General features: G+C 46.0%; 3 protein-coding genes across 3 annotated transcripts; 1 reads left to right on the forward strand and 2 right to left on the reverse strand.

Moving 5' to 3' along the window:
- Positions 1 to 2,144: 2,144 nt before the first annotated feature.
- On the reverse strand, positions 2,145 to 11,058 carry LOC131294704 (retinoblastoma family protein-like). Its single transcript, XM_058322749.1, has 9 exons — positions 10,830 to 11,058; positions 6,385 to 6,521; positions 4,918 to 6,325; positions 4,442 to 4,640; positions 4,018 to 4,284; positions 3,405 to 3,514; positions 2,717 to 3,238; positions 2,431 to 2,625; positions 2,145 to 2,345 (listed from the first exon to the last, which is right to left on the reverse strand). The coding sequence occupies exons 1-9, from the start codon at positions 10,977 to 10,979 to the stop codon at positions 2,178 to 2,180; spliced, it is 3,156 nt and encodes a 1,051-aa protein (XP_058178732.1). The 5' UTR covers positions 10,980 to 11,058; the 3' UTR covers positions 2,145 to 2,177.
- Positions 11,059 to 12,991: 1,933 nt separating this feature from the next.
- LOC131291065 (adenosine 3'-phospho 5'-phosphosulfate transporter 2) lies at positions 12,992 to 14,562 on the forward strand. The gene is made up of 2 exons (XM_058320257.1): positions 12,992 to 14,098; positions 14,163 to 14,562. The coding sequence occupies exons 1-2, from the start codon at positions 13,137 to 13,139 to the stop codon at positions 14,329 to 14,331; spliced, it is 1,131 nt and encodes a 376-aa protein (XP_058176240.1). The 5' UTR covers positions 12,992 to 13,136; the 3' UTR covers positions 14,332 to 14,562.
- Positions 14,563 to 18,088: 3,526 nt separating this feature from the next.
- LOC131282154 (tyrosine-protein kinase Src64B) lies at positions 18,089 to 23,340 on the reverse strand. Its single transcript, XM_058311555.1, has 4 exons — positions 22,159 to 23,340; positions 20,556 to 20,769; positions 20,238 to 20,491; positions 18,089 to 20,162 (listed from the first exon to the last, which is right to left on the reverse strand). Exons 1-4 carry the CDS (start codon positions 22,379 to 22,381, stop codon positions 19,240 to 19,242), a joined length of 1,614 nt encoding a protein of 537 aa, XP_058167538.1. The 5' UTR covers positions 22,382 to 23,340; the 3' UTR covers positions 18,089 to 19,239.
- Between the last annotated feature and the right edge of the window lie 229 nt (positions 23,341 to 23,569).

Consider the following 23,569-nt stretch of genomic DNA (forward strand, 5'->3'; position numbering starts at 1 on the left):
TGCAATACGATTTCAAAAAAGGCTCTCTTCCATGTTCAAAACAGCGAACTAAACGAAACCCAACATTGAGATCAGGGTGCCGCAAAGGGTTCTCTTTTTTGCCTGGGTTTTTGCTAACTCATCCAAACCAAACTGGGTGTTGTTGCCGAGAGCAAGACCCGGCGCACACATTCCTTTACTGGTAACTTTAGCATGTGCACAAGGAAACGTCGATATGTTTAACCCGATCCAGCCGATCACTTTCCTAGTTTATTACATTTGTGTCTGTAAATTTTCCAAATAGGGCAAAGATTTTACGGTTCGGTGCCATTCAATTGACATGACAAGCCCACCGCTTGCATCGGCTGGTAGAAAAGAATCGCCGTAGAACTAAGGAATCTCGTTATTACAGGAGCTCCAGTACTTTTGGCTACGTAAAAAAAATAATCCTCGTTGGTTCCCGGTGACTGATTGTGACAATCTATTTCTTCAACCGTTCACATCTCATTGTCTATTTTAAATTTGTTTTCTGTTCAATGATGTAATTTTAACTTCGAGTCAATCGAAGGATTTTTTTAAATTCCGAAAAATTTACCAAAAGTATGTGTGAAAGAGAGTGAGTTCCTTTCCGGTGGAAATTTGAATCCATGTTAGAACCGTTATGGAAACGATAGATAGATGCGGAGGGCAGATTAACGCAGTCTTTTTTATTTATTAACTACTATTCTCCTAGGAATGGGGGAAATCGATGGGAGGACCCGAAAGAGAGAGAAAGAGAGAGGCAGAGAGAGTTTAAGGCATCCTCCTACGCCAACATCCGCCAAACTGCGATGTTGTCTTTGTACAAGCGCGGGTCTTCCATTCACCGATTTAACTACAATCTACCGGTGGAATTTCCAGCCAAATGTCCTTTTCTCGAGCGAGGGACAACCCATCCTCCACCGAACGGTGCATGGACCATGTTCAAGGGGACCGCGCACGAAAGCGGTACACCGGCGGCAAACATGGATTTTATTTTATAAATAATAAATAAACGTAAGGCACTACACTAACGAGATGGTTGTTTGTTTTGTTTAAAGTGTACTAATATTTGCTACAGTAAGATGTTCGTGGGCAGGTCGGTAGTGTTAAACCGATTGCCTGAACTTTACCGTCGATACACACAAGCACACATAGACGTGTTCATATTAAACACGGTTGCGTGATGAGTTGTGTGAAAAGAACAAAACAAAATAAAACACATTTAATGAAAAACATCACAATAAAACCGTTCCGTATCGTCACAGGGGCATGCAGTCGACGGTGTATCCGCCAAACACACACCTACACTCATAGCTCGATCGACCGGAAACGGTTCAATGAAAGACACCGAACTTTTGAGATCCACCAAAACTTGTCGCCATAGGAAAAAAGAGATAAGAACGGCATCCAAAACTTGTCGGATGGAATACGGCAGTCACGATTGGGAACGTCTTTGGGGACATTTTCATTCACTTGCCTTCGGTACGGAGCATCGTAATATCCCATTTCTAGTAAACAACAAAAATCACTTCTCGTCTACTTCTGTTTGGCTAATCGAATAGGGGGCAATTATAAAAGGAGAATGCTTTTTACTTGAAAAGTCAACATAAAAACCACAAACCTAAAAACTAGAAGTGTTAAAAACTCTAGCTTTACCACGAGAACAGAAATTGCCTCAATTACGTTAAGTATTATCTTTTACACTAAGTAAAATAATCGTGCACGAAAGAATCGTTCCATTCGTTTAAAACTAATCGCTAGGCTCCGCCGTGTGAAGTTTTCTCTCCTAATAATCAATATGAATGATTAGCGGAAGGAAAAGTACTCCAAGTGCTGAAAAAGGAACGCACTACACAATATGCACCCCTTCCTTTTTGGCCAACTAGAGGACAATACGTCACCGTCTCCTGGAAAACTTTCAGCCAATAAAGAGTGTGTACGTGTAAAACGTACCTATATACTATACTAAACGAAAACTAGATACTATACACGAAGCTAACTAATGCACGATGAATATCATCTCCCTCCCTTCGCTTCCCGCCAAGAATCGCTCGCTTAATCGTCCTAATAATCATCCAGTGTGTCACTGTGTGGATGAGAATGTGAGTGTGAAGTAAAGTATGGGGAGGAAGGGGGAAAAAAAATAAAAAAAAACAGTAAGGAAATCGCCCCCGAATTTAGGATCCATTGTCATCGTCCTGCTTCTGGTATCGTCGCTCCTGGTGAATCTTATCAAGCCGCCGCACTTTCCCCTTGGGTGATTGATCGAAGGCACACGGTTCCGTGAGGCTGCGAACGCACGTTTCTCCCTTTCTGCGGCTCGCCGAAGGCATGGTACGGTCGACCTAAAAGGAGAGACGCCACGAAAAGGTGCCATCAGTCTGGGTAATTGTGATATGGCGAGGCTAACAGGGGAACAATTAAACATACCATTGAACTTGGCTGGCCGGGACTCGCCGGGAACGTGTAGGTACGAATGTTGGGCGAATCCAGCACTCCACTGCCGGTGCTTCTGTCGGTGGTGGATACGTACAGGTTAATGTTGTCGCTGATCTGTCGCGGGGACTTCTGGAGGTTGCGCGGCTGCGATTTCGGCGTGGGCGAAAGGAACAGTGACTCATGTGTCTGAAAAAACCGAAGAAATCCTCGATTATAATAGAGCATCGGGAACGGTAAAGAAGTCACGAGAACGAACGATCTAAGGATGGCTGCTTACCATGTCGTTATTACAAAACTTGCTTGTGAACGAGTGAACAATCTGCACGTAAATCTCGTTGTAGAACTTGATGATATCACCGTACTCATCGCGATCGTACTGCACCGAGGTGGCCGCCATTTCATCAACTGGGCAGCGTCTTTCATTCTGACCATTAGTTGTCGTTGTCGTCGAAGTCGACGCTACGGCATCGGTAACCCCATTGGCCGCCGGTTGCCCTTCTGCGGGGGCACGTCGGATGAACACACTCCGATAGATGGCACTGGTCGCCTGTGGCTGGTTGTGGTAGCAGTGCATAATCTCCTTGAATGTTTTCTGCAACTTCTTGATACGTATTGTCACGAAGATGGCACACATCAGCAGCTGATCGAGGTGGCGATCGCGCATCAATTGCCGTGCGCACTTGGTGATCGTAAACTCGAAGATCGTCCAGATGAGTGACGGTTGATCCGATGTGATCTCCGACTCGAGCCCGAGATTCTGGCAAAGGTTGGTCAACCGGACGTACGCCACGTGATACATCTGTGAGTAGAAAGTTAGATTCAGGCGGTTACAAACGACTCATTTGCAACTCCAAAGCTTTCTTCTTCGACCAATGTTTGTTTCACTACAACGTAATCTGATTTGTTCCAATATTCCCTCTCTTTTCATGTACTATGGCAATAACAAACGTCCCTTTAAAACTAACCTTACGGAAGAACAGATTTAACGAAGTCGAAGACTGAGCATTGTTTCCTCGCTGAGGCGAGCAGAAGGATGAGATCAACGATGAATCCTTGTTACCGTTCACAACATTACCTAAAATACAAGAATAAAACATTTGTTGTAGTTTATTCGTCATAGAAGTGTACACAATATTTAATATATTTCTAGTTAATATTCTCCCCTGAAAATGTAACATATTTAAGAAAGCGGGTATGATTAATGCTATGGCCCCTGAAATGTACAACATGTTTGAATGTTAGTAACGGCGGTAGAACACAAGAGTATTGAGTTAGTTCCATTACAGGACAGCTCCTACTGCGGGTTGTTAGTTGATTAAGTTAGGCTCTCATACTAGAGACTAAGCGATGGAGATGGCAGAAAGGAGCATATCTGTCGTACCAGTTTGGGATAGTAATGCATTTTAAAGACACTCCAGTATGAAAGGTGAACCAGCGGATGTGTTTATTAATGCAAGCGGAAAAGCATTCAACCACTCAAAGCTGTAGGGGGGTAATGGGTGGAAATGGAACCGATGGGTTGGGAATGTCCGGTCAGAATGCATGGAATGATCGAAGAAGGTGCGCGCGTGAACAAACCTGGCGCATTCGTCATCTCCGTAGTCGCCTTGGAAGGTGATTGGGAGACCGGCACCGATCCAGCTGCAGCAGCAGTGGACGACGAAGGTCTCCCTGAAGACGTTGATGCAACCGCGGCTGCTATTTGTGCTACCACGTATTTCGTGGCCGCCACCGTCGACGGAGGATCGGCGAACAGTTTTTTCTTGGCCGAATCGGGATGGGGGACCTGGCGCCCAGTCGCACTGAGCTGCGCGGGGGTGGTCGGTGGGCCAGCTGAAAAGCCGTCTAGATAGAGAACAGAGCGGGAAAAGGCTAGTAAGTCGAAGGTGTGTTCCTTCTCGTTCCCTTCTTATTTGAGCAAAACCCATTTCTGTGATGAATATTTCCGCCTGGCGGTAGCTATCGTTCTCGCAAATCAAATCAAACCAAACTTAATGTCTGCACACTCCCCGAAACCTACCCCTCGTGGCACCGTTCGGTGTGTTTCTGGTCGAATCTCCTTTCAGCGGAGTTATTCCGGAAATCTCAGCCCTCTGCTCGACGTCCTTGTTCGAGGGGATTTCAAAGTTTTCCTTCTCCATCCTTTCCCACAGCATCGACGAGCTCTTCCAGCAGAGTGAATCAACCGACTGCTCTTCGATCTGGAACGAAACAATTTAACGTTTATTTACTCGACCACAACAGAATGAATTCTTAAGATGCTCAATCGGAAAATAAATGAAGTAACAAATCCTATCCTAATGAACATATTTTACACAGCAAGTGAAACACAGTAAGCTAGTCTGCCGGTTGATATTGACACCTAGCAATCATAGGTTACTGTGATTCGATACATTTTCTACTCTATAATTATGGTTTAATAAATGAGCTAACCATGTCCAATCTCTTTCGCTAATACACAAACACGGCCATACATACCCGGCGTAGATGGTTTACTATGTCCGGCGTAAGGATGTCACTGTTCGACGACACCGTCACCTCGATGATGAGTAAGAAATTGTACGGCTGCATATCGAACACCTGCAGTATCCAAGGGAAGTTGTTCTGCTCTTCACGCAGGAAAAAGATAATCTCTGCCGCGCATACACAAACGGCCGAGTTAAACATCTCGGAGGCGGTGCACATATCGTAAATCACCTTCGACAAAGGGATCGACGGTCGCTTACGAATCTCCCACGGGATGATGTTTTCCATCAGTAGATAGTATAGCGCTTCGATGCTGTCGAAGCGCGCCTGCAACGTGCTCGAATTCCAGCCGTTAGCGGTCAGCTTCTGCACGAAACGATCCCGCAGCCGATCCAGCCGATCCTGCACAGTCTTCAGTGGGCTCGTGGGGCAGTTTTTCATCAGATTAAGGAACGATTCGCGTGGTTTGCCCGGTTCATGGCCCTGGATTTTCTTCATCAGCTGCGTCAGCGTGCCACGCAGCATAAACCCACCGATGGCACTGGGATCGGGAGCACCGCTCAGCGTTCTACTGCCACCCGGTCCGCGCGATTTCACGCTCAGGGGTGTAAGCGGATAGCCAGCCCCGTTGCTAACCCACCGCTGCGTTCCACCACTCGTGTTGGGCTGACGCGTCAGACTCAGTGCGATCCGCTCGTCCAACATTACGCACCGCAGAATGCGGCTCTCGTAGCGACGCTGCAGAGCTTTGAAGTTATCCTCAAAGTTAGCTACCGATACCAGTCCCACAAACCGACCGTCCGGTGATGATTCATCACCACGCGTGCCCTTCAATTCCCCACTGTCAATCATTCCGCTCAGCGTTGGTAGGAAAATGGTTCGGTTCGTCTCCTCGACACTCTCGCGCGTGGTTGAACAGCCGTTGCAGAGCAATACCATCACGTTCAACTCTCGACCGGCAGCGATGGCCGCAGCCGTACCATCCACCCCATTGTTAACCGCGTCGGTCGAACCGTTAATGCCCGGATGCAGGACGGACGGGTTGATCAGATCCATCCTGCCCTCAGCGACCACATTCTTATAGATCAGATCGATCACGCACACGCTCAGGTTCATGGCGGTGGTCAGATCACGCCGCTGCTCCTGATGCTGCTCCTTCACGCACAGGAACAACACCCAGGCGAATTCGCGCAGCCGATTGTACGAGCAGGGGCTCGGTTTGGCCTTTTTGTTGCGCTTCGGCTCGTCCGGCGTGATGTTGGCCTCGTTCAATACGCGCGGAAAATCATTGCCGAAGCTGTTGTACGCCCTCATCGAGACGTCGAACTCGTGGCGCAGATTCTCGAAACACTGACGCAGCCGGGTCGGTAGCGATGTCACCGCGCACCAGTCAGTCATTTTATTGAAAAACTCTTGAATCCTACAAACAAGAATAATTTATTAGTTGCGGTACTTTGTACCTAAAATCTCTTTACCTACCTTATATTGCACGACCGAAGCAAATTAGTGATGTTCACACCATTCCCACGGATGTAGTGGTCCGTACAACCCACGGACGGCAACTCTTGGAGACAGGCCACATACAGAGAACAGCACATCCAATGTGGCGGTTCACCCTGTGCGAAAGGAATAAAAAAAAGGAAATATAAAAAATCGAAAAAATTGATGCTCTTTCCGCTCGAAAAAAATTGATGTGGCTCATTTGTGTGGGCAATTGCTCAATGAAATTCTCTCATCATCACCCGCATACGAAGGAACACCGAGAAAAACATAAATCCGCTTACAGGGGAGCAAAACGTTTATGTTTATTTGCCTTCATATGAATCAAGTACTTGTGCCTGCCGCGAATGTAGTTGCATCGTCAAGTGCAACAACGACTCCCCGCTCCCTTCCTCTCACTCCCTGTCAGAGTTTGTCTTTTCTCCATGCTGTAAAACATGAGAACGCGAGCGACTGTTTAGTAAATATTCATCAGCGTTCCACATGGTCGCATAGTCGGACACGCGACTGGACATCGGAGCTCGAGGGTGTTCATAGGCCGATATTGGACGAAGGATATCAAATTCAAGTGTCACAATATATATTCCTAGTGGAAACATTTATGAAACCGCAAACTTAAATTCTTGTTCCAAAGAGTAACCTTTGGACCTGAAAACAACATGACCCGTTTCGCCCTTTTTTACTACCTGCTGTTTTCTTATTCCACCGGCGCGGGACACATTTTTAAAGGGAATGCTTCCGGAAACAGCTGTTAGCAGCAATACGCAGCGCGAAGGACAAGGCGCAAGAAACACGAAGAAAGCGTGGTGTAGGAAAAACGTGACAACAAATAAATGAAAAAGTGAAAGACCTACACATACACATGTGCGAACACATTTTCCCATTGCCGTTTATCTTTTGCGTAACACCATCCCTTCCACGGATGTAAGGGATATTCCTTCTCGCCATCGTAGTCGTCCTTCTACCCCTTGGGGGCTTCATTAACAGCTGTTGTTGCGGTGTGTGTTACCAGAAAACCCTCTTTTAAATCAGTAGTGACGAAATGGAAAAAAATCCACACGATCGTCCACAACCGTTCACCGTTTCGGAAGAAGAAATGGGCGCGCAAAACGTACTGGGCAGAGCCGGCAGGCAGAGAACACGCCGCGACAATTAGAAATACGCGACCTCGGCGCTGAAAACGTGTCTGGGATAGAGGGGCGAGGGTTGGGGATGAAATGACCCAATGACTAACACTTTCACCGTGTTGGTGTGGTGGTATACACTAGCGCGTGTAGAGAGGAGATCTGACCAACAACGCGCACGCCGCGAGATACGGCGAAGTGTGGCGCGAATATGTTTTTTTCCTTCCGTTTTTTTTTGTAGCCTCTTGAAACGACACAGAGACAATGTGCGTTTGCCGTTCCCTGCACTACACTGCCCCTTGCATTGCATTAAAAGTGCACGGTTACGTGCGCACGCGGATCGTCAAAATGGACGACCATCGAAGGGAATCGAACGAGTCGATGTAAAATTTGGCCGATAGAATGTAAAAGCGAACGGTGAGAGCGAGAAAAGGGAAGGGAAACGGTCGTTGTGCACAAAAGGACAAAAAAGTGCAGCATGCACTGCAAGGTGCTTGGCTACGGCACCACACCTTACTACTTTTCGTTGCGCCCTTGACCTCGACCTGTAAGGAAATCGTAATCCCTGTCTTCCTTCGAAAGGGGACCTGATGCCGGCGAAAAGAAGAAAAGGTGCAATAGAGTAGGCTATGCCTGTTCTCTTGTCTTTTTAGCAACACCGAGTTTCCTACCTTCCGTAATCCGGAGAGGAGATTTAAAAAAAAAACACAGTTTTCCAACAATAGATCATCATATGTGCCCGTCCATTGCACGTGGTTTTGGACAAGTTTTTGTATTTGCTATTTAGTCAAGCAGCTGCGATCAATTGATAAAAGTGTCAGTAAACAGAACGGACCGTGTTAATCATCATCCAGGTTATAGACAGATAAGGTTTGAACAACACTAGACAACTATACGCCATTTCCACAATACGGTCACTTTCAGGGGCCACTGGACGGGGCGGTTTCACGGTAATGATGCGCCATGGGATCAAGGAAGAAGCAAAACCCCACCTTCCATCCGGCTAATTTTCTTAAAATTGCCAACCAACACACCCAGCTTAGCGCATCCGACTGTCTCAGCAGTCGTGGTTGAGCGCGCTTCTCCAACCCAGCAGCGAAGGGGTCGGCCATTGTCGGAAGCGTGGAATTCCAAATTCCTCCCGGTGGTTTTATTCCAAAAAGCGCGCACGAAAACCTGAGCAATTATGAATAACGCAGCCTCATCGTCTGACCCAAGGGAAGGTTGGTATTTAAAAATTGACAGACGAAATCATTTAACTCACTCAAGCACACTCACGCGCTTGCTCTACTTGAAAGGTAGAGGAAGGACTATGAGACAGAAAAAAAAACCTACGACTCCGAAAACCGAAAACCGTCACCACACCCAAAGTGTATCACAATTAACTGCATCGCCGTATGACTGCGTTTGCTTACGGTCGGAAGATAATCTCACCGGTAACGTGCGGGAAGCGTAACCATTGAAGGGAGCGGGGAGAGATAGGTCATGTTGGGTCGCGAAATTTCACGACGCACCAATCATCAGAATGTGATGCGATGACGTGTGATAGAGTCGTTGTCCAAACTGCAATCATTGTGTACTTGGATGCAACGAAAGGTAATGAGCACTGGCTCGAATGATATGGCCACAATGGACGGTCGATATTAATCCAAAAATGCGTGTACGTGCATCATCGGTAACACGAACGCACACAAGAACGGTCAGCTCACACTTGGGAAAAATGGTACGTTGTTGCCATGCCGTACTTTCTTAAAGGCGAAGTAGGCGCCTTACGGCGGTATGCCGTCTGCTGGGAATGTTCGTTTGCTGTTCACTGTTGCTAGGTTGTTGCAAAAATCTGTCGCGCCAGGTGAACCGAAGGCGCACGATAGCAAAACTTCACCACAACGTGTAGGTTCTCGATTCTTCCTCCAGAGGATTACGTGACTGAGGAGTGCAGCCCTTGTCTAGTTGGCTCTAATGCGCAGTATGATATTTGCATTGCTTTAATGCACTCCAACCAACTAAATTATTATCAAACCAAACTCATCATCTTCTTTATTTTTATCGTTATCGTCATCTACTTCCGGTTCGATTGAACGAACGAAAACGACGCAGCCAAAAGACACACGCGAATCGACGAAACACTACTGGAAGAACTTGAAGTGGATCATCACAAATCACTGTGTACTTGGATGCAACGAAAGCTAATGAGGTCAGGCTCTAATGGTACAACCACAATGGACGATCGATATCAATCCAAAAATGCGTATAAGTGCATCATGGGTAGCAGGAACGCACACAAGAACGGGGACCTCACACTCGGGAAGAACTAGCAATTTTACGTTGTTACCATGGCGTACTCTCTTGACCATATAAGGCGAAGTAGGCGCCTCGCTGGGGGCATGTCGTCTGCATGGAATTTTCCTATGCTCCCCACTGTTGCTAGGTTGCTGATCTTTTTTTAGAATAAATGGACAACGGAGCAACACTTAGGTGACGTGGTTTTCTTAACTTCCGGTCGGATACAACCAACGACAACGTGGCAGCCGAAAAGCACAAACGAACCAACTGCTGTTTCCAGGAGTTTCTTCCTTTCCACACAAAGGCAAGCAACTCACGAGGGTCCGAAGTGAGCTCGAAATTTTCCAAATGCCCTCTGTTGCTTTGCTGTTGTGTGCTTAAATCTGTGGCGCACGTTAGGAAAACAACAAGCCCAACGTGCGAGTGGGTTAATGTGGTTTCATGAATCTTCTTCCAGGGCATTACGTAACGCAAGCATGGTACGCACCCCTTTGTCTTGTTGGCTATATTATGCATTTTTTTGCATATCCTTCCAAAAACTATCAAACCGAACTAGTTATGTACTTTACCAAATGGTAATGGAGGCTAATACCAACGAATATATCAGGGACAATAGTTTACCACTGGCTAGAGTTACGCAATCAAGTGCAGTGCCCATGGCTGTTCATTGGGCTATTGTAGCGTATTTGGGAAAAATGGATTTAGCTACTGAACGGAACAACACGTGCTATGTACATTTTAAGAAAAGGGTTTCTGCGTTGCAACCAAAGATCGCAGCCACTTAAAAACTCGATAGGTCGAACCAACCGGCAAAAATGAAGAAAACCCCTCGATTGCATTTCGATCGGCTGAAAAACGCTTTTAGCAGATAATTTTCATTCGTGCTTCAATCTTTAAATATCATCTGCCATTCGATTTACTTCTCCAGCGGGCGCTGAACCGACCGGATGGGAAAGGGAAATTAAATTTAAACCGATAAAATCCAGCCCCTCCCGTTTTCCCTTGCGGCAAACTTACCGTAAGCTCGTACTGGCTGCGGGTTACCTCGTACGTCCGCCACGAGCGCATCTCCGTGTCGTCGTCGATATTGAGCGTACGACAGATTTCCCGGTGCACTGCACGCTGCGCAGTTAGCGGGCTGCTGGCAGGTTCTTCGGCGGTAGTCATCTTGGTCAAGCCGGTTGGCGTTGTGCAGCAGGCTTCTTCAATCCGAGAAATCTGGGTGATGTAACGAACTTCGATCGACCACGAGTAGTTCGTCCAGTGATGGTTTTAAACGATCTTCGTGTGATCTTCAGCTTGTGTGAAGAAGTCGAAATTGAAAGGATTACAGACTGTGAGTCTGTGTCCTTCAATAAAGCCCTTTTAGAGAAGACGAACTGTGTCTTCTTTTATCAGTCGCCAGGCAGTGCCAAACGTTCGTTTCTGGTGTTTAAAAATTTTACTCTTTTCTCCGCTAGTAGTAGAAGGTGGCTTTTAATGCACAAAACGTGCACACACACATACGCACGCACGATTACGGGACAGCTTCCCCGCTGTGTCAAATGCACCCCAAACACAACAAGCACACGTTCGATGCAAACAGCAAAATGTTTCCAATATTTGTTATCCTTCGATTCGTCAATGAATGTTTTTCTTGTTCGTCAGATGATGCAACGGGGAAATTGCAACGGCACTTTTGGTCGGACACGGACACCACAAGTTCGTGAAACTGTTGATCGTTTTTTTACACGCACAGAAAGTGCATCCACAGTGGGATCCGACTGCGTTCTTATTGCACCGGAGATGCGAAGTGGCTGAAGAACCGAATCCAATTGGACACACCAGCAATATCGGCCCCCTGCGAGGGGTGGAGGGGGATATCTATGCACACCGGTGTATACGCTGCAGCTAGGCACAACTAGGCCTCGGTAATGTTCTATTGCTTCCGTTGTTGCTGCTGTCGATGCTGCTGCACAACTGAACCGAATCCATCGACAATACCCTCCAAGAAGGGAACTTCTAGGAGGTTTGAAGGGACCTCATTCACACACAGAGTCTAGGGGCGGCGGTGAATTGCGCGTCTGACGCGGCCGCCGTCACTGTTTACTTCACTTGCTGAGATAGTTTCAAGGTCGATTTTCACAAACGGACCGATCGTCACACACTTGGGCTAGCTGTTTTCGTGGTCTCTGGATACAACTTCAGTTAGAACTTATGATTGGGAAGGAATCGGAGGACTTCTTTTGGTCAAACACCCCTTGTATCTTCGCTCCATTACGATCTTTCGAGCGCGCGAAAATGTTTCGCTGTCACACAAAAAAGCGGCACACGCAAGATAGATAGAGCACTGCAAAAGGTAGAGAAATCTACCTCATTTTGACATCGGGTATGCAGAAAAATCTGGATACAAATTTTGACACTACGTAAATGGCTGATAATTTTATGCTGTACTACACGAATTTGGAGGATTACAGTTTACAAACCAAATTTACTGACTTGCAGAATTCATGATACACAAAATGCGTTGCAAGAAAAACCTCTACAATTTGCAAAGGCATGGAAATCCAACTTTGTTTCAGTCACAGCCTGATAACCTTTCAGGAAAATGTGTTGCTATCTTTTTGATGTTGGAACGCAATATACTTTCTATGAAAACAACAAAACCTTCACGTAATATTGCAAGTACATTGCATAATGTATCATTTATCATTCGATGTAGGCGTTTTGTCATAGTGGTCAGGTCACACTTACGATATTACCGCCATTATGCCATTTCGGAACAAACACCCCCCAATATCTGCACCTGATGGTCAACGCATATGCCTTGGTTGAGTATCTGCCACATCAAGTAGTCACGGTATATGCAACAACAAGGTCCATAGGTATACGTTTCATTATTGAACTAATTTGCATAATATTTTAATTGTTAATAACGCAGTACCGTAAAGCAGATCCATGGATCTAGGTTAAGCAAACATACAGCCATTTTATTTTTCATTTTACTTTGTAAATATGGGCGGTATTCTTCGGTATTTTCTAATTGTATTTAGAAGGAAAATTTATGGCAAAGTCGTTTCGTCGCTATTGTCAACGTAGTGTTTGTCAAACCTCCTTGAGGACACCTCCTGTGTACTAAAGGCCTGTTCTTGGGGCGACCGGTTTGTTTACATCGTTCTATCGATTTTTAGATCGAACCGCGTATCAACGTGTGAACATTTCGCTACAATGTATTTTTAAGTGCAAAATAACAAACGTTTTACAGTACTAACCGAAGTTATCCTTACCACAATGCGTATACGATTGTAGACTGTGATAATTTGCTTGTGAAAAACAATTAACATCATGGCCATCGGCAAAAATGAAGTTATTTACATCGGCGATAAGGACCTGAACCGTAACCGTAATACGCGTAGTAACGATGAAACGACGGAGCGGCAAATAAAAATCCTTTTCTTCGACCTAACGCACTACAACCAAACGACTCAGTTTTTGCTCTGCTGCGCTGGAGTGTTCGTCCTCTATCTGGTGTATGGCTATATGCAGGAACTGATCTTCACGCTCGACGGATTTCGACCGTACGGATGGTTCCTGACACTCGTCCAGTTCGCTTACTACACTGCGTTCGGTTACATTGAGCGATCGGTCGAGCGAACGACCGTTCCGAGATGTATCCCGATGCGGACCTATGCTCTGCTGGCGTTCCTCACTCTCGGCACGATGGGCCTATCCAACTCGAGCGTGGGTTACCTCAACTACCCCACACAGGTCATATTCAAGTGCTGCAAGCTGATCCCGGTGCTGATCGGAAGCGTACTGATTCAAGGCAAACGGCACGGACCGATGGACTTCTTCGCCGCGTTCGCCATGTGTCTCGGGTTGATATTGTTCACGCTGGCCGATTCGCAGGTCCAGCCCGACTTTGACACATTCGGAGTGTTCCTGATCTCGATGGCACTGCTGTGCGACGCTGCCATCGGCAATGTGCAGGAGAAGGCAATGCGGGAATACCGGGCACCGAATAATGAAGTCGTCATCTTTTCCTACGGCATCGGATTCGTGTATTTAGCCGTGATCATGATGGTATCAGGACATCTTGTAAAGGGAATCGTTTTCTGCGCCCAACACCCGGTGGAAACGTACGGATATGCGTTTCTTTTTAGTCTGACCGGTTATCTGGGAATACAGATCGTGCTGACGCTGGTACGAACTTGTGGCGCTCCTCTTGCAGCCACCGTCACAACGGCTCGTAAAGCGGTCACGATTGCTCTCTCATTTGTGTTCTTCAGCAAACCCTTCACTATTCAGTAAGTTAACATCACTATTTTAAAAGAGTTCAGTAACTAACGAAAACATTCTACTCGTTTTTAGGTATCTGTGGTCCGGTTTGATCGTCGTGTTTGGCATCTATCTGAACGTGTACAGCAAACGTAGCAAACTTACCTTTGCCGATCTGGCCCGAATGGGAACCACATTGTATCGACGAATTTTACGACTGCCGACCAAGGATGGAACCAAAAAATCGCTACTACAAGTGTGATTCTGCCTCCGTAACGGAGCTCTTACATTAACCCAAACATTCAACAAAGGTGCTCTAATGTAGACAAACATACGCATTCAATCGCTCTTAAATGAAGGATTATCAACTGAATGTAATATCATATAGAACAAGTTAACTATAGACTTCGAATTTTGGTTTTATCTATACGATGACAGTGTCGTGAATGTGGTCAGGTCATTCGCCAAACTCCTCCTCAGATACAAATTATGGAAAAAGTTGCTCACGTAAATAATTCGGATGCCTTAGCAAAGCAATAAAACTAGTAGTTCTAGTGTATATTTTTCATCGGTTTTCATTTCAATTTCAGTTTTATTACCCATCCTCGACGCTTCATGTGTCCATCTCTTGTTCATCGTTGCCCAAATCACAATTTGCGCCTACTTGATTCGATTTGGGTCGGCGTTGGTTTCTTATTCGATCTGATTCTTTGTTGTTCACATCGTTCCTCTGTTGCCTTGGTAGCAGTCTCATACACCTGGCTTTTAAGTTTTGTGTTATCAAGTGTCGGAAAGCTTTAATTTTTGTCTTCGTTTCTGTTTCATTCTTATCGGGTAGCATTTTTATCGTACAACCACTAAAACATTGATTTTTTTTAATTTCTAGACTACCACCGGACTCTGACTCTGTCTGCATCGCACTTCCCCTAGTACGGACTACTTGGATGGGGAGGATTGCAGTTTTTTTTATACACAAGGTTTGCTGTTCTTGACACACTAGCGCATCCACAAGGGGATAGTGTCTGTGGTGGTGTTAAACTGAACGTCCAAAGGATCTCCGACAGGAAAGGATGTCTTCCGACTCCTTTCGACGACCCACAAAAGGTTAGGTACATACTATGACGCTACTACCGCTACTATACTGATGCTTTCGATCTGACACTCAAATAACGTTTGACTGAACGTCGGTGTGTTCTAGCTTGTCTCTCTATCACTGATTAATGCACGTCAAACAAGGATCGTCGCAATAAATGCTTGAAAGTTAATTAATGGTATTGGCTTTAACGAGTAGGTGAATGTGGGTGCTGCTCTCCGGCTTTACGGAATGGTAGAAATCTTTCGCCAGCTAACGGACTAGAGAGAGTGTGTACCATGTGTGTGTTTTTGATACTGATAGATGCTTAATAATGCGTGCGACTTTGCTTGCGTTAACCGTTTGCTTCGATTTCCATCTGGCAACCATTTGTTTAGTGTGTTCTTTATAAAATGCTCTGCTGCACAGCTTTTCTGTTTTATACCTGTGTTGTAAAAAAAACTTCTCACTCCTTCTCGGAGGAGCTTTCCTCGGCCGCGGGTTCTATTTCTATACACGCTACAAATTATGTTTCTTTTTAAATTTATGAATTGGCGGCATCGCGAGCCTACCCGAACCATCTCAGTTGCCCATTGAATGCGGTTGCTTCATTATCGACTCTCTGTTAAAAGGAACCACTTTCCACCCCAAACTATCCACTTTGCGCCCGATGCCGATAGTTGCAGTTTAGTGTAAGATTTGTTCTTGCAGCTGTTCTCTAACATGTTTTCTGTTGGTTTATTTGTAGTTTGCAGATGAGTAAAAGTAGGTAAAGGTGTGGTAAGTAATGGTAATATTTGTTTTGTATTCTTATCCTTTTTGCGTTCGACTATAGTTTAATGTGCAGTGCTGCAGATTGCCTCACTTGTTTGCATCTCTTTAGGTGCTAAGATTGGCTGGTTTATTGATTGGAAAAGTTTCATTATGAAATACCTTTAGTTTTGTTCTTCTCTATTCTTTCTTCTTTATGTTTGCTTTTTCTTTTCCCCTTGGTCGGAATAGTTTTTGTTTGTTGTAAGGAGTGTGTCGCGTGTATTGAAAAAGGATCTAACAAAAAACAGTACTCCCTCCTGTGTATCAGGCCAAGTTTGTGCTAGCTGGCTAATAGCTCCATGCATTTCTTTTCCATTTTTTGCTAATATAAAACTGTATCCTTTCCTGCGCATCCCTGCCCTAAAAGCTCCAACTAGACGGATTCCGCCTATGCGCTGGTTTTGATTGGTTGGTATAATAAATGGTTTCCTCCCCGTCCCCTCTTCTGGTTCTATGAGCGGAAAAGGACGTTTCAGCTAAACGGGTCAAAAAACACGCACGCATAAAGCATTGTCCTTCAATTGTAGAGGTACGCACACATACACACACACACACACGTACGCTCACACACACGGGCACACACACACGCACGCACGCGTACAGTAGGAGGTACATTGTAAAATTTCTCAGCGACTGACCCAATTCAAGTCCAGCGAAAAAATGTCCCAAAATGACTCCTCATCACCGCATCTCCGACGTTTGTATGTTGTTGGGAGAGAAATATGTGTTCGTTGAAATCGATAGTTTTTATATGCTTTACCTTGTACAAACTAGCTGTCCCTCCAGGCTCCCAGTAATAGAACTACGAAGAATTTTGTATGGTATGCTTTCCCGGCATTAACGGATGTGATCGCAACTACACCGCTTCGTTCGTCCTGATGCCGGTATAGAAATACAATAAGAGTCGTAAGTGTTGACATGACCACAAGTAGCATTGGTTTGATGTATGCGTTGTTTATTTCCTTTCGCCTTTTTTTTAAACCTCCCAAACATTCCCGCTTCTTATCATCGCCACACCGCTTCCCTTCATTATGCTTATGCTTGAATATCTAATTTAATTTAGATTATAGTTTAATGGGTTTCGTTTCGCATACCAGTTTATTCTTCCTATTCCGTAAACGTAGTTGTGTATGCGATGATTTTTGTTGTGCACTTTCTCGTGTCTTTTTCTGTCGATCTTTTGCGCCTAGCGCTTTGCCTATTTTGTTTCGTTTTCCGATAAAATTGAGGATCATAGAATAAGAATCGCATCGCGAAGAGAAACTCAGAAAATGCGTCTCTCCGCGGATGGGACTTTTCGATGAGGGTGATTCTGATGATGATGTTATTTTGTGGATGGTGTCTCGAAACCTGTCGAAATGCACATGTTCATTATTGTATCTGGTTGTGAGTTTTGTTTGTATATCCGAGCAAAGAAATATTGTTTCGTTTGTTGTGTTTGTTGTGGTTTATATCCGATATTATTTTAGTTTTCATTTTTCGTATGGTTTTGGGGACTCCTTCTAAGTTGGATTACTAAAAACGATCTGCATTTCAACGCATAAACTAACTGATTGAAGTGGCGGAAATTGTGCATTACGCATACTCTACTGTTATGGCAGTTTGAAGACACGTTTGATACATGTTACGCCACTCCACTTCCACTGGACAGAGGAGTTAGATAACTAGGAAAAAAGAAAATAAAGTCGCTTGAAAGAAGACATCCCACCTTATTTAGAGGATTACCTTATTATGCTCTCCTGCCAAGCTCGCAATAAATTACTTTTCAGTTGCATGTTGTTGTCGATTTACTCTTCCCTTCCTGTATCACTATGGTGGAAACGTCTTTTTTGTGCAATTTAGTAAACCGTAGAACAACAGAAAAACTAAGACCTTAGAAAGGTCGAACCTCTGGCGGAACACGGTCTGATGATTATCTAGTTTCTGGCATCGTTCGACGCTTACGTTCTTTAAGTCGTAAGCTGTATTGTGCTCTTCCTTCACATCCCCACGTGGATTAAGTTCACAATTACACATCATAGGAATAATAGAAAAAGGAGTGTACTGATAGAGCGAACGCGAGAACGTAGAGAAAAAATCTAAGATATTACACAAACACTTCTACTACCACAACTAGTCCTTATTAGCACGCAACGGACGCGGATTATCGTTTTCCAACTATTACACGCTTATACACTTGCTTTTTTTGTTTCATTTAAAATAAATCTCAAAACCTACGATTACACAAGTTTAGAATTAGAAGAATAACATTTGAACTTTGGTTTTTTTTCCTTTTTCGCTTCACCTTCGCTGTATCTCTTTCTTGTTTTTTTATTTATTTATTTCTTACTCCACGTCGCACATTACGGATGCGCTCTTTCACCAGACACGATAGGACGGGCGGAAATTGAGAAAAATCGGGAAACTGGTGAAGAGTAAAGGATAAGTCGACTCCCAATCGATAGGATGTACCGATTCTTTGTCCTTGTAGATTTCTCGTATCCTTCTCATTGTTTTCACTCTCTCTCTCCTCAAGTCGTCGTCCTCTACTCGCTAGCCAAGTTTCCTGGGGGAAAAAATCCCCAAGTGTCATTAATCGCTAATGTCCTTAAGCTTTACGATAATTAAAACTAGTAACGTTCAGGAAAAGTCTGTACCACTCTTCTAATTCTCATCTCTCTCACCAGAGCCCGTAAAAGCACGCCAGCAAACCTCCTTTTAATCCATTGCGTTTATTAAAAGTTTTAAAAATTATTTTACGTTCAATCTATTTGATTTTCTCTAGCCAGTTCTAAAACTAACTGAGACTTGGATTTTTTTTTCTAGATGCATTATTTTCAACCAACCCTAGAGTTTCATCATGACATCGGTATTAAAATAGATTGGCAACATGGGGAGAGAACAATGAGAGATAATTTTGGATAAATTAGTTCACATTTCAAAATTAAAGTAAAATGAATGATTTGTTGGAAAAATAGAATTTCGTTTACGTTGGACAACCTTGAGTTCATAATTGTCCGTTCATAGTACTTCGAACTAAGTGTAGTATGAAAACGAATCGTAGGAAGAGAGTTTACGAAAAATGTGTGCCTACATTATTGACCATACCGTAGTCTTCATTGGTAACAGATTTTCTTCGTGAGAAAAACTTGATTAATCCATTTCCATCCCTAAACCACGATTCGCAGGCGTCCTTTCACGATGGACTGGAATGGGAGAGAGACGGATAGATGATCTGATGGTTATTGGTTTTTGTTCTGTGGTGAAGTACAATCCCGAGTCAGTTTGGCGGCGCCGGGAATGGGCTTAATCCTGCACCTCTCGGTACGGCACCTCGGAGGTGATGGTAAAGTTCTGGAAATAGTGGTTCAAAAACTCGAACGTCGGTCGCTTGTCCGGTATTGCGTCCCAACACTTCAGCATCAGGCTGTAGATGTCGTCCGGCAGGTGGTGGTTGGTAGGCTTCGGCATGCGGTACCCTCGTTCGATCTGCTCGATCACCTCGCGGCTGTGCATGCCCGGATACGGCACCTGGCCGTACGTGAACAGCTCCATCAGCAGAATGCCGTACGACCAGACGTCCGACTTGATCGAAAATTTACCGTACACGATCGCCTCCGGGGCGGTCCACTTGACTGGGAACCGGGAGCCTTGCTTCGGACAGTACTCGTCGTCCGCTATCACGCGCGCCAACCCGAAATCACAGATCTTAGCCACGTTGTTTTCGCCGATCAGCACGTTCCGCGCGGCCAGATCACGATGGATCAGCTGCTTCAGCTCGAGGTACTCCATGCCGGACGCTACTTGGGCCGCGATGTAGATCAGGTCCTCGAACTGCAGGAACTGTCCGTCGCCGGTGCGCAGGAAGTCGAGCAGCGAACCCTTGGACATGTACTCCTGCACAATGTAGATCGGTTCCTCCTTCGAGCAGACGGCATACAGCGCAACCAGCCGGCTGTGGCGGAACTTCTTCATGATGGCAGCCTCCTGTAGGAATGCCTGCGTCGACATGGTGCCTTCGCGTAGCGTCTTCACCGCCACCTCGATGTTATTTCGCCATTTACCGTAGTACACTTCACCGAAGTTTCCGTGGCCGAGTTTGCGGATCAATTGGATCTCGTTGCGATTGATTTCCCACTTGTCACGCAGTTCTGGCCCGAGGTCCCACACCTGGGGCTGTGGTTTTGGGCACGGGCTGGACAGAACATGACATAGTCCGAGGGCATTCTCTGTCGAAGGAAATCGTATAACATAAGTTAACAAACCCAGAAAATGTTTATAAAAAACCAAAAGGATACACTTACTTGAGTACGCCATCACCAGCGCGGGTAACGACGGGAACGTCTGATTTGTCGCAATGTAATAACCCCCATTGTCTAATGGTTTTATCTTATAGTGCTTCACGTGATAACCACGGCTCTCCTCCCAATCCTTCACCGAAAGCGAGAACCCATTCGGATTGTGTTCGGATGGTCGGACGAGGAACGTGCCACGAGGGTTTTCGTTCGCCAGCAGCAGTTTATCCGCTTCCTTTCGTGACACATTCTCGAAGAACCAGCTGTAAGGATAAAGTGGAAGTAGAACACGACAAACGGCGATTGGGGAAAGGTGCAAATGCTTACTCTTCACTGTTGACGCTGCGATCTTCAGCTACGAAATTCCACGGGATCAACCCTTCCTGGCGGGTCTTGAGATGCACCACACGCCACCAGTCCGACTCGGTATCGTCCAGGACCTCCATGCGGTCACCCTTGACGAAGCTGACGTCCGTTTCCTCTCGTGCATTGTAGTTGTACAGTGCGACCACTATTCGACGCGTGTTGTGGCCAGGCAAAACTAGAAAAGAAAAAAGGACTTTAGATGTCGAGCGACCGAGGATCCTGCGTTTAAGTTTAAGCTGTTTATTTAGTAACATTACATCTCAGCTAGCAAACCCGGCAGTTTATGTAGAACATCAAACAACGATAGCCTACTGTAAAATATCAAGTAGACAATTCGTCGCTTTCTAGGATCCACCGCAATGATAGTTGTCGCATGGATGTGTTTGTAGTAGACACTACCAGTCGAGGGGCGCAGGTAAAAGTAGGGGAAAATCGTTTTCCATAGCCTACCTTATCCTGTACCCCTCGACTGGTCGTGTCTACTACAAACATTCAACCGCTAGCTATCATTACGGTAGATCCTAGAAAAAGACGAATAGTCTACTTGACCCGTTTGTGTTGGCATCTGGAGGTTTGACGATTCAACATCAAATACTTAACAGTAGGCTAGCATTGTTTGATGTTCTGCCGGAGTTGGTAGATGAGATGTAAAACGCTGTAAGCAATTTTTATAAAAACATTTCTTATCGGAAAAGCCCTGAGAATGTCGTTATCATCAATTTTGTATAGCAAACAATAATGTGCAGATCGGCACCCGTAACGCATCTATAGTTGACCTCTGCACTTTGCACGAGATAACAGCTTCAGAAGATGGGAGCGAGAAGCTGGTTTCTGAAACCACCCTTAGCCTGGGAGGATGGGGAAGGGATTTAGACAGTTTGTAATCATCAACGCATCAGCATTGCCATCCACCATTGGCATGAGCTGCGTTGCGTTGCTTTCTTTTCGTGGCATGACAGGAAGAAGGCATAGGCACAGACACAGGCCGCCGACCGTCCGACGGATAGATAAGACCACGGGACCCGCCCGCTGGTTGCTAGTAACTCCGGTCACGCAATATGTGTGGTAGGGAGCTGCCAGGAGGGCGCGGGTGAAATAAAGTAGCGTTAACGCTCTAGAAATTCCACTTGAAAACAACGGCCACTAGCGGGAAAGAGGCATCACCAGAGCGCGCGCGCGCGACAGCAGCGCGTGCGGCACGAAGGAACGTGAAGTACGGCCCCCTGTCTATTTACGAACGCGTTTCGGTTTCGTGAGCAACAATTTACGATCCCTGGGCGGCTCTCGGCTCCGTGGCGAAGGAAGACTAGAAGCTCATTATGGCCGCAGTCGGCCGATTAGAAGGCCGTTCGGTAGATGCAAGTTGTTGATACCACATTACCCGCTGGGACGAACCCCCCCGCCGGCAAGCTAATACAGTCATGGAATACTTAAACTTTAACGGTGGCGTCGGAGATAATACGATTTGGTTGATAGCGAGAATTAGGAGCAAAAATCGGCTACCACCAGTTCTAAGGCTCAGTTCTTAAACTACCCGCCGTTCTTCCATGTCTTCCCTACTTACGTGGTGTCGTGCGAGGTCTGATGATGTCCACACCGCCCTTCGGGTGCTTTATCAGCTGGCCCCGGTTCGGATCCGGTGTGTAGCGGGAATCGATCGAGCCACCATTGTTGTGCTTCGGCCCGGACAGGTTCGAGTTGAAGCTGTTCTCACCCTTCTTGTAGCCGCCGGGGTACGTAAGCGCTAGTTCCTGGTCCTGTCGCTTGCTGCAGCATTTGTTGCCCATCGTTAGGCGGCGTCAGCGGTCGTCGGCACAAAGATCAAGTAGTACCAATGCACCAACCGACTAGTAAAACCACGGAAGTATGCGGTTGCTTACTACTGATGTCACTTGATGCGCGAATATGATAGTGCGATCTACTCCCTTATCGCTTCGCGTTTCACCCGCTCTCACCGCCGGGAGAACTGGGAGTGAACGGTTCTAGTATATCAGCTGTCGACGCCTCTGAAAGTGGCTTGCTTTCACGTGCGGCTATCGGCGTGCAGCCACGGGAGGAGAAGGCCCGGAACCGTCTCGCGACGCACGAATGATGTAACGGGGCAGCAGGTGGAGGAGCGAGAGGAACAAGAAGAAAGCAACTGCGATGGCCCCACACTACTAACAGCCCGGGATGACGATGACAACAAACATGAACGAGCGATGATGATGATGATCGTTGAAGGAATCCTCATTTGGAGAGGGGCGGTGTGTAATCGATCTTTACCAGGGCCGGCCACCCGAGACCCGAAGGATGCTGCCGGGAAGAGATGTGATGGAGCAAGTGCGCCCGTGGGTGTTCCTACTTCCCTAGCGCTGCGCTGCTAATGGACAAGAGACTCTTATCGTTGCGCCGTAGCTTCTATCTTACGAGAATTTCTTCGCTTCCCTTTCGCGCGCTTGTACCACTCCGTTATTAATTGGTATTACATCTTTCCGCCGTTTCCGGAACAGAGGCGCCGTTCTGACGCATTTATCTACAGCATGTCCTTCCACGGACTCAACGGCACGGATGATTCTGAGCGTGCACTCGGGGAAACTTTTTTCATTAACCACCCAGGACAACACAACACCCGAGTTTGCTGCTGCTTTACATCGAAACTTTGTGAAACAACATTCACCAGAATTTCCTCGCTCCCGTTCTCTATTGGTTCGAGAATTTCTTCCGCTGGCTTGATGTTTTTGGAGGCTTTCGACAAGAGTCGCGAGAGAAACTTTTCGAAACCCTTGTGGCCCTTTCCCGACCGTGGCGCGGAAGGTCGTCGGTCGTCGTTTGCCGCAAAGCGCGCAGTTCTAGGGAAAGTTTATGCTACAAGTATGCAAATTTCCGTACGACAAATTGCACTGATTCTTGGCCGGAGGAGGTGGCGGTGGTCGTGGTGTTCGCTTCGATGAGTCCGGTGCAATCATAGTGTTTCCTTAGGGAACTTTTCCGAT

Source organism: Anopheles ziemanni, chromosome 2 (assembly GCF_943734765.1).
Source record: "Anopheles ziemanni chromosome 2, idAnoZiCoDA_A2_x.2, whole genome shotgun sequence".
In the NCBI taxonomy this organism is placed as follows: domain Eukaryota; kingdom Metazoa; phylum Arthropoda; class Insecta; order Diptera; family Culicidae; genus Anopheles; species Anopheles ziemanni.